The sequence below is a fragment of the Corvus kubaryi genome, unplaced genomic scaffold, assembly GCF_017639235.1.
Source record: "Corvus kubaryi isolate FWS band 111438036 unplaced genomic scaffold, C.kubaryi_AGA036_p1.0 134, whole genome shotgun sequence".
In the NCBI taxonomy this organism is placed as follows: Eukaryota; Metazoa; Chordata; class Aves; order Passeriformes; family Corvidae; genus Corvus; species Corvus kubaryi.
Window position 1 is genome coordinate 8290785 of NW_024580668.1, and position 10786 is coordinate 8301570.

The 10786-nt window shown below is 50.3% G+C and overlaps 1 protein-coding gene across 5 annotated transcripts; it reads right to left on the reverse strand.

Annotated features, from left to right (window-relative positions):
- Positions 1–5109: 5109 nt before the first annotated feature.
- SLC35C2 (solute carrier family 35 member C2) lies at positions 5110–10746 on the reverse strand. Of its 5 annotated transcripts, none has more exons than XM_042049190.1 (9): positions 10457–10746; positions 10230–10380; positions 8476–8539; positions 8182–8254; positions 7857–8025; positions 7481–7564; positions 7087–7151; positions 6145–6274; positions 5110–6000 (listed from the first exon to the last, which is right to left on the reverse strand). In XM_042049190.1, the coding sequence occupies exons 1-9, from the start codon at positions 10571–10573 to the stop codon at positions 5885–5887; spliced, it is 969 nt and encodes a 322-aa protein (XP_041905124.1). In that variant the 5' UTR covers positions 10574–10746; the 3' UTR covers positions 5110–5884. The 5 variants fall into 5 exon arrangements, with proteins under 5 accessions (XP_041905124.1, XP_041905113.1, XP_041905127.1 ...); XM_042049179.1 differs by having other exon boundaries at positions 6976–7151; XM_042049193.1 differs by lacking the exon at positions 7481–7564.
- Between the last annotated feature and the right edge of the window lie 40 nt (positions 10747–10786).

Consider the following 10786-nt stretch of genomic DNA (forward strand, 5'->3'; position numbering starts at 1 on the left):
CGATCTTCACAGTTTAAGCATTGTGGTCCAGGTGAAGCCTCCAGGTTACTGGACAGTAGAAAGGCAACAGCAGCACAGATGCTGACTTCCACATCAAGCAGGACTTCTTCTGTCACTGGGAAGCCACTAAGCCACAGCATTCCTTGGATGCCAGCACAGCCTTTCCCCATACGCCTGTAGCCAGACCCATATGCATTTGTACCAGCCATCCCAGTCCTCTTCCTTGTTCCACTGCCCTCACCCTGAGTTAAGTGTCTCCATTCATCCCCATTTCCTGAGCTCAGGGCTCCTACCCACTACCTGAACCAGTCCTTCAGGGAGCTGATGGGCCCGAGACTCTCAGTCCTGCATCTACAGCACATCTTTTTACCTCGGCATCCCACACAGCAGCTCCCTCCCAGACATGATAAAACTCCCACCACAGGGTAGGAATAAAGCCTGAATGTTCTGACTTAGCTTCTCCAAACCCCTCCTTTGACCCCAGCTGTGAACTGAATGGTTTTTCTGGGAAGGGGAGCCCCAGACAGGTGTTGCCTCACAAGCTGATGAGGCCCCTGGTGCTGAGCTTGCAGGAGGGAGCACTGACTGTAGTCAGAGCTCTCCCACCATTCCACATGGTTCCAGCACCAACCACAATGTCCGTTCATCAACCACTAAACAAATGGAAATTTAAGGGCTCATGGCTCTGTAACACAGAAAACAATTCCCTGGGCATTTTTATGGCGCTGTAATTTATTGGATCAGAAATGATGAATGGCAGCAGGAGGGGGCAGGGCCCAGCACAGAGGGGAGTGCTGATGCAGTGGAAACCAAAGAGAGATGTGTAGCTGAGGGCAGGGAATGGGAAAGCCCCCAGGATTGCTGCTGCATGGGGCTGGGGGAATGCCACCATCTACAAAGACTAATTCCCTCCCACACTTTGCAACCCCACCATTCAGAGCAGGATTTGTAGTAGAGGCTTCTGTAAGAAACACGCACGTGAGGAAGAACAGAGTTGAGCTCTGTGCTCCTGAGAGGCACAGCCTCAGGCCTCCCAGGCAGCCCTTGCTGGCAGCTTTGCAGAGTCAAGGCACAAGGAAGAAACGTGAAAAAAAGCTTCATCCCTGGGGAAAGAGGAGCACCTGGTGGAAAAACAGAGCGTAAACGTGAGCACTACAGCTCCTCCCCCATGTAATCTCCCAGCTCTGGAGTCTGAGCTGCATTCAGCAGTAATTGAAACCAGGCTCTTTAACACAGGTGCCAATTACTGCCTATTAATGCGAGGAGCACTGATAGATACAGCAATTACCTAGCTCTGCAAGGCTGGAGAGCACAAAAGAAGATGAAAGGGCTACTTATGCCACTGTAGGTCTTGTAGGACAGCTCTCTGCCCCAGCAAATCTCTAGCAGTGTTAGCCTGGGCAGGTTCTTGCCCTCTAGATGCATCACCTGAGTGAACAACGTGCTCTTGCCTCAAAGAAGGGAACGATATCCTGGGGTGCCTTAGGTAAAGAACTGCCAGCAGGTCAAGGGAGGTGATTCCTGCCTTTATGCAGCACTGGTGAGGCCACACTGCTGTGCCCAGAGCTGGGCTTAGCACTATAAGACACATGGACATGCCAGAGACCAGCAAAGGGCCATGAAGATTATGAAGGGCCTGGGAGCCCCTCACATGTGGGGAAAGGTTGATAGAACTGGGACTGCTCAGCCTGGAGAAGACTCAGGGGGAAACTTGTCAATGTAGATAAATACCTGATGGGAGGGTGGAAAGAGAATGAAGCCAGGCTCCTTTCAGTGGTGCCCAGAGACACGCAATGGGTACAAACTGAAACACAGGAGGTTCTCTCTGAACACCAGGAACCACATTTCCCCCCGAGGGTGACTGAGCCCTGGCACAGGGTGCTCAGAAAGGTGTGGAGTCTCCATCCTTGCAGATATTCAAAGCCATCTGGACACATTCCTGGGCAGCAGCTCTAGGTGGCCCTGGTTGAGCAGGGGCTTGGGCAAGATGACCTCCAATACCCCTTCCAACCTCAATCATTCTGCGATGGTGATCTCCAGCCATTCAGAGTCTTTGTTTTCTGCCATTTCCCCACTTCACTTGCCCAGCTGCTTTGCCTCCTCCTCTCTGCTCAAAGCCTCCCCCATTCTTTGCCTTCCTGGGGGCGATGTGGCAGTGAGGAAGGGGACTGATGCAGGCATACTGTGGCAATGATGGCAAGAAGACAACGGTAAGTGCAATTCCCAGAAAAATCCTGCAGACATCCAAGGCTGTGAACATCAAAATATGCATACTGCAACAATGAAAAAAGCCAGGAGAGCCTCAGTGCAGCAGCAGGGGTATCAGAGTCAGAGGCAATTATTTGCCACTGCAGAGATTGCAGATGAATGTGAGCCCTTTAAAGCCCCAGGCTGGCAGTAACCAGCATTCCTCCCATTTACACCCTGAGCTCCCCCTTCCCCACCTCACAAGGCACCAACCCCAAGCCACGTAATTAATACTACAGAGATGTTCAGCTGATATGAGAAACGAAGCACATCTTGAGGCAGCCCTACTGCTGTCAGCAGGCCCCATGTTGCTGCTCTGCCTTGCTACTCCTGTGTGTTTTGGAGACAGGCTTGCTTCCCCACAGTAAGCCCACTGCTGTTACACACCTTGTTTGCTGGGCAGAGCACCAGAGGAGTGCAGAGGGGTCTGCAGGGACACTTTCTCCTTGCCCTCAGGATGTTTACAGTATTGAAATTTTAGCAGGAAGCCAAGCATCTGTTCTTCAAATAAAGAGGTCTCCCAGGGGGATGTGTGGGGAGGCAGAATCATCACACATGTAAACACCTGGTCTTACAGGCGAGAACAGAGTTTGCGGAAGGAGCGCAGCACCTCTGAGACTCGTTCAGCTTTGCTTCCGCTGCTTAATTAGTTCAAACACCATCAATATTCAGCGACAGCCCTCCCTTGCCAGGGTGGCTGTGTCGGGGGGGGGCTGGCGTGGACAGAGCAGCACAGACACACCCCTGAGCCCTCCCCAGCAAAAGAGCTCGTCTGCCTGTGCTGCTGCAGCACACATGTCCTCGGCACTGCACTGCTCCAGAGCCCTTCCAGGACATTCAGCCCTCACACACTTCCTTTGAGGAAGGGGGCAGAACCAAACTGTGCCACACAACGTTTGTCTGTACTGAAAGCTACTTTCCCTGTCCCCTAAAGCAGCCCCTGGCTTGGGGCTTGTTAGAAAATGGTCTGCACAAGCAGTGAGCTGCACCACTCCTCTCAGCCAGCCACAGGAACCACACTGTGGCACCAAGAGACCTCTTAAAGGCAAGAGATAAGGCCTTGTGCCTGCACACATGGCTGGGTGTTCCCAGGGTTTCCCATCCCGAGCCCACTGCATCAATCCAAGCCTCAAACAGCTTCAGCAACACCAAGAGGCCTTCACTACCATCCTGTCCATACTTCCATCCTCCCCCTCCTCAGTAGACTCCAGTCTTACTTCTTCATGCCTACAGTTTGTACTTCAACACTACCACTACAAGATTGTGCATTCTCATTTATTTTGTGCCAGTGCTGCACCACTCCTGTCTCCCTCTTCCAAGTCCTCCATCTTTGCACCTTTTTCCATTTCCAGCATTTTCAATGCACAGTAGGATTTTTTCCTTATATGAAAGAGGGTGGGCAAAGGTTCTTTCTCCTTTCATTAAATATTAGTGCCCATTCAAGCAAGATGGACAGTGTTCTACATACGAGCTGTGCTACTGCTTTAATACTTTGCTGCACTGCCCTGCACCAGCATAGTCCCACCCCTCCCCTCCCAAGCTTTCCCACAACTCTGCCCTGCTCCAGGAGCTCCAAGACAGAGCTGGAGTTCTAGGGCATCACCTCTGTCTTAAAAAGGAGACAAGGCTGGAAGCAACAGACTACATGGCTCTACAGATCACAAGCACAATCACATTTCATCTTCAAGCACCGTATCTGGTGTAAATTCTGGCCTGAGAATGAAGTTCCCTTTACCTTGGATTTACAGGGACCTGAAATCTCAGTCTGGGAGTCACACAGCAGAAGGATGCCTGAGGTTCAGTTATAGAAGAGTGGAAAGTGAAATGAAAGAGCAGCTGTGATACTGTTGAACACAGATCACGTGCAGAAAGCACCACTGCCCCACATCAAGTACAGAGTATTTGGGGCTTGGAACTCACAGCTATTGGCAGGGTAAACACGGTGAATCCTGCCAGAAGGATCACAAGTCCCAGCTATTGGAAAATCCAGCTAGGGACAGATCAAGTCATTCTCAGCTCCAGGCATTCTACTTGACGCACAAAATCCCTTGCTCTGCCAGCCTGGTGTGGACGTGCTGGTTCAGTAGCTTTACATGAGGAAGCTGCACCACCTGCTGTCTGGTCTGAAGCCAGTTACCAGAACATGATCAAAGATGATCACTAATAACAAAAGTTTTCTTCAGAACCAGTTTTTTACAGGACGTGCTCTTGATTAAAGTCATCAAGAAAGACTTCATATCTGAAAACGATGAAGCAAGATCAACAGATGGACTGTTTAGTCAAAATGGTTCAAGCTCTCAAACAGAATATGAGAAGTTCACTTTAATAGCCAGCTCCTGTCAGGATAAAGATTGTACTGTTATCCCTTTGGGAAACTCTGTCAAGTTTTTTCCACTCCAAAAACTACAAAAGCTAGCACTGAACCAAACTTTGAAAGATGTGGAAATTCTGCCATGCAAAAAACCAGCCCCCTGCCCAACACCACTTGAGGCTTAGCAGCAACGAAAATGACATCTTGAACCCTGCTATTCCCCCTTCCTGGACTGCAGCACTACCTGGTCCAATCAAATGAGGCAAAGAGATAAGATTCTTACAAAAAGCCACAATACTAAAAGTCTTCTTAGGATATAGTGCATGAAGACAGACCAGTCAGTAAGTTCTCTTGGCTGGCATAAATATGAGAGGCTGCAGGAACATCTCCCTAATTCCAGAGATCAGTGATAGCTGGGCTAGTGTTTTGTGTGCCAGGCCTTATGGGCATGCAGTAGCAAGGTCAGTGCAGGACTCAAAGGAAAGGAGTTGAGAAGACAAATGACCTCTGCTTGATGAAGCATAGGTACAGAATGTACAGACGAAAGCAAATCAGAAAAACACTTTATTTAAAAAGCAAAAAATCCCCCCCTCAAAACCCCACATACTTTCTGATAAGCTTATTGCTCATTAGATCTCCTGTGACACTGCTCATTCTCCTCTTGGCCTATAGCACCGGAAGTACTCTTGCATCCCTGTCTTCCCTCCGACCAACATCATCTGGAAATGTTCATCATGTTCAATTGGTCCCAAATATCAACATTTAATTCTGTCCTTACTATGCACACAGAACATGGAGGTCACCAGGCACAAAGGCTCTTTCTCACTGGGACAACTCTATGGATTTATACAGTCATGTGATCCCACCAGGATGGAAGTTCCTAATTTGCAGAAACATTAAAAAAAAAAAAAGAGAAGGTGTATCTACCTTCTCCTTTGCAGTCAAAACCTAAACAGCAGTAAAATCATCCCTGAACCACTCAGCCTGCAGTCCAGACATGTCCATGCTCATTCTACAGCTCATGGTCTACACTCTCAGTAAACAGCCTTCAGGATCCCCTAATAGACTTTTTACAGCTTTTCCCTGTCTCATCACGCCATTCTACATCCACTGAACCAGGGCTTGTCTTCCAAGTTCCTGCGAAAGGGATATTGCCTGTTTCTTGTGCAGCATCTACAGATCCACACTGTAGCAAAACAGCAGAATTCTCTCACCAGGCCCTGGCTCTGCTCTGCGTGGTCAAAGAATCTTTTGGACCTTCCTCCTGGATAGCTGTCAGGCAGGTTTGGTAAGAACAGAGCAGGTGGCTTTGTGCTTCATGTTCAGTCAGTGCTGTTGTGGGGTTTCAACAACCTCTTCCTCAGCATGTTCAGGGTGGCGCAGCAGCAGCTCCAGGTCAGGGTCAGAGCTGGCCTCTTTGTGTGGCTCCAGTGCTTTGTCACCTGCATGCAGACAGCCTGTTTAGTGACAATCTTGCTGGCGTTCACACCAAACCTGGCGCTGTCAAAGAGCTGGAACCAGACACAGCTCCTAGTGAAGCAATGAGAAAGCCTACAAAGAAAGAGAAAGTGATTTAAAACAATCACCTTTGGAATTCATGGCTTTGAGAACAATGTGAAGGGAGATGCCCGACAGGCAGACAGCAAAGCCCAGCCAGTTCAAGAGACTGAGGTGGTCTCCCAGTAAATGTGTGGCAAGGAATAAAATGCAGATTTCCTGTGGAAACAAAAAACCATGACAAGTGGCAGGGCAAGACCTGAGCAGATATGCACGAGACATTTTACAGCTGAAGCCTAGATCAAGATGTCAGGCTGCTAAATTTCTATCAGCATATTCTTTCATGCGCACAGAGTTCTAAAAACAGTTTCTAGAAACAAACAACCTGTCAAACTGGGATGTGGGATTTTAAGTCATCTGACTGCATAGCTCAGTTACAGAGGAATCTTGCAACTTCTGGATCAGAGCAATTTCACATATCACAGTTCAGCTCAAAAGTATGTGTGCTGGACCCCTCTGAGGAGGGGAGGATGTGCCAAACTAGGTTACAGAGACAGCTCACACCAGTGGTTTGGTCACATGCAGGTCTGATGCAAGAGCTTGCCCTTCTTAGCCCTCCTTTCTTCCACACCATCTGCTACTCATGAGGGCCATGTGTTTTAGTCTATCCCACATTCCAACAAACTTTGATCATTAATGGTATTTTTTATAGTACAGCCACTAGTCTCTGGCCCTTTGCTGTCAGGGACCAAGAGACTTCACTGCAGAGACTGCAAGGCAAAGCATCAAGCTCCTGTGCAAGGAGAACAAAAATAACAAGCAATGATTCCTAAGGATCTAAGGAAGCTCCCACCATATAAAGCCCAATAGGGATGACTCAGTACTTGCCTTCTAGTATTAGCACAGGAACCATGCCTTACCTTAAAAATGCCAGCAATGGAAAGGGTGAGGCTAGATGTTCTGGAAACCAAGAGGAACTCAGAAAAGCCTAGACCAAAGGCAAGAATTCCACCCAAGAACAGCTTCCCTACCAGAGAGAACAGCATTCCTGCTTCATGGAAACGGAAGAGCTTCTCTGATATGGACAAAGGCAGGCCTAGGAACAAGACAATGAGTAGCAGAATACCATTCCCACCTCCCAGGATTCCTCTCAATAAGATTGAGGGGGTAGGCTGCTCACATTCCAGTATCATGAGGATGTGGAGCCAGTTCTTCACAGCCCTTACTTCCACAAGTGTGGCAGGCAACTACTTCTATGCACTCTTTAAAATCCTGCCAGCATAAGATAAACCCAGGTCTCTAACTACTTTGCAGAGTTCATAGCTGTTCACTTATCTGAGTGAATTATCTCAAACAACAAACTGCTACACAATCTCCCAACCACTCCATAAAGCTACCCCTGCTTTCTCTAATTAACTCACGCACCCTCAAACACCACAAAGAGTGGGAAGAGCCCCAGGAACATGAGCGGCTGCAGGTGAAACATGATATCAATGGGATTCTGGAGCCCTGAAAGAGGAGAATCAGTAACAGACCAGGTAGCAACAAGCCAGGGAATAACACAGCTCCCAGAGCCTTTATTAGCACCATTCTTGGACATAACACCTTATTTGTGATGCCCACACCTGTGCTGCTGCAGACACCAAGCCACCTTCATTACCCATCAACAGATATCCCGTGCCCAAGGTTTCAAACACCTTCCCTTACATGAGATGTTTTGTTTCTGCAGCAAGGGCTATCACCTCTCCTTATTCCCCTCCCTGTTACCAGCACCACCACCCCCTCCTAACACCCTGCATACCCAGTTCAGCCTTCTGCATCAGTATCTGCGTGAGAGTCCAGCGAATGCCCCCCAGGAAAGAGGCACAGAGCACCAGCACAAACCCCTGTGCGTTGAACTGTGTGGACTTGTAGGTGAACATGAAGAGTCCCCCAGCGATGAGCAGAACCACCAGCAGCAACGTCACTCTCTGCAGGAGAGCAAACACGACAGACACAGGCACCTCCTTCCTTTCAGATTCACCCACATAATTGCATCATTCCTCTACTTACACGTTTCTTGTGCATGCACTGCCTATTTTCCTGGGTCTGACCTCCCTCCCTAAAGCATTGTGTGGGACCCTTACCATTTCCTCCAGCTTGAAGAGCAGTGAAAAAAGCAGGATGAAGAGAATGGCAGAGGATTTGGTCATCGTGTAGCTGTAAGGACCAAAATACACTGTCAGACTCCTTCAGTGTAGCTCTTCCCATCAAAGTATTATTAGGAATCAGATCACCCATTTCTACATTGCTATGAGCAAACTATCACAGACCCTGCATGCTGACCCCACCCATCAAACACCTATTCAAGAAACAGACCCTGGCAAAGCACTCTCCAAACCCCACCAGAGGCTCCCAGGGAACGTGGTGTTTGTACTCACAGGGAGACAGTGACGTACAGGAAGCTCCAGTTACTCAGCCCAATATCCAAGGAAGTTGACAGAGCTAAAGAATCAATGAAAAAGTCCTGAAGTTAACTGTCTTCCTTCCATGACATTAAACAAGCCCACCACAAAACCCTGCTTCATGGCCATGAACATAGAGAGCAGAGCAGAACCAGGGGGAAAAAAAAAAGCTTTCCTCAAGTTAACTCTTTAGAATCAACATAACTCATATTCTTAGCTCTTTATGTTTCTGTCCTGTTCCCTGTGAGTCAAGTTTGGCTCAGCATTGCTCTCACTCAACATGCATTACAAAAAAGCCAGAAATAACTCTTGCCCTCCTGGTGACTGAAAGTGATTGCAGTTTTGCATAAAATCTTTCTTGAATGTATCAGAGCATGGTAAGTCCGAGGGCCACTGCAAGAAACCTGAAGAAGCAACAATTATCTGCACACAGCCCTAATCCTGATGCAGCTTTCGGTACAGTCTGTTCTCCCTTCTAGATAAGTTTCCTACCACAGGAAACAGTGTTACTGATCCAAGGGCAGGCTATGCTGAAAGGTGAAATTACCGCAGATGTGGAGGAAGCATTTTTCAAGAAACCATGGGGCATGTTGTATGAGGTATTGCAAACCTTGCCAGAGATCATAGACCAGATGCTGTTCTGTGGGAGCCAATACAACACACAGCCAAAGAACTGCAAAAGTAGTTACAGTTCCATGCTCCAAGTAGGAGCTTCACTTCTTGGCCTCAGGTACAGTTCTGTGTACCATGAATGAGGAATTCTCTACCAGGCTCCAACCTGAGAAAGATGCTGAGTTAACATAAACGTAAGCATGGCTTGATACCAGTGTTAGAAAGAAAATGCTACTTGCAGAGACAACTTATCACGGTACTGAAGAAGGTTCTCATTGTTTGTTCTCATGTGCCAGTGGCTCCTTCAGAAAGACACATTCTGTGTGGCCTCCCCCTATTCTCACACATCTTTGTAATGAGCAATGAAGGTAGTAGGTCTCAGGCTGAATCTTTAAGTTGCATCTACACCTGCCCTGCACCTGGTAGGGAAACACAGGGGCAGGAGCGAGAGCTGCATCCCACGGCTCACCCCGTCCCAGGGAATTGGCTCTGAGCACCTCAGGCAGACAAATGGCTCTGGAAGCGGCCAGAGTGCCATGGGCACCGCCCGAGCAACCTCACAGAATCATAGAACATGCTGTGTTGGAATGGACCCATCAGGATCATTGAGTCCAACTCCTGGCCCTGCACAGGACACCCCAAGAATCCCACACTGTGCCTGAGAGCATTGTCCAAATACTTCTTGAACTCAGTCAGCCTTAGTGCTCTGACCACTGCCCTGGGGAGCCTGTTCCAGTGCTCAACTACCTTCTGGGTGAAAACCTTTTCCTAACATCCAACCTAAACCTCTCCTCTGATTCAGCTTCGTATGTTTACTTGGGTCCTTTCACTGGTCACGAGAGTGAAGAGATCAGTGCCTGCCCCTCTGCTTCCCCTCATAAGGATGCTGAAGACCACAAAGAGGTCTCCCGTCAGTCTCCACTTCTCCATACTGAACACACCAAGCGACCTTAGCCGCTCCTCATAAGGCTTCCCCTCCACTCTCATCACCATCCTCGTGGCTCTCCTCTGGATGCTCTCCAACAGCTTAATGTCTTTCTTATATCGTTGTGCCCCAAGTTTATGGCCCGCTCCCGCTTCGCCGCCCCGGCCCCGTCCCCTCCCGGTCCCGGCCGTACCTGCGGGGGCGGCCCGGCGGAGGCAGTCGGCCCAGGACAGCGCTGCCCGCGGCCGCCCGGAGCGGCAGCGCGCCAGGGCGCGGGCGAGCGCCGCGAGAGCGAAGATGAGCAGCAGGTGCAGCAGCGTAACCAGCAGCGGGAACGGGAAGCTCTGCGGGACCGACAGCCGCTGTCACCGCCGCCGCCCTCCCGCCGCCGCCACCCCGCACCGCCCCGCCACCCCGCACCTTCATGAGCCACTTGTTGTAGAAGGTGATGCCGATGGAGAAGCCGTAGTAGAGCAGCACCAGCGGCGCCGCCAGCGCCGCCCGCCCCAGGGCCGCGCCGCCCGCCCCCGCCGCCATGCGCCCGGCACCGCGCCGGGGAGGGAGGAGCAGGAGGGACCGAGGATGGGGGCACGGGGAGATGCCGGTGAGGGGGCCGCGGCGGCGGGGCACGGCACAGCAGGGCAGGGCGGGGGGGCCGCGATGCTGAGCGGGCCGTGGCGGCGGGGGAAGCGGGGCCGCCGGTGACGTCGCCCGGCGGGGCGGGGGAACGAGCGACGGTGCCTGAGCGGG

Coding starts and splice junctions, on each gene's coding strand:
- SLC35C2 (XM_042049179.1), bottom strand. CDS start 10,573: ATGGCGGCGGGGGCGGGCGGCGCGGCCCTGGGGCGGGCGGCGCTGGCG. Junction 8,540..10,229: donor CCGCCGGGCCGCCCCCGCAG/GTACGGCCGGGA, acceptor TTGATTCTTTAG/CTCTGTCAACTTCCTTGGAT. Junction 8,255..8,475: donor CTGTACGTCACTGTCTCCCT/GTGAGTACAAAC, acceptor TGGTCCTTACAG/CTACACGATGACCAAATCCT.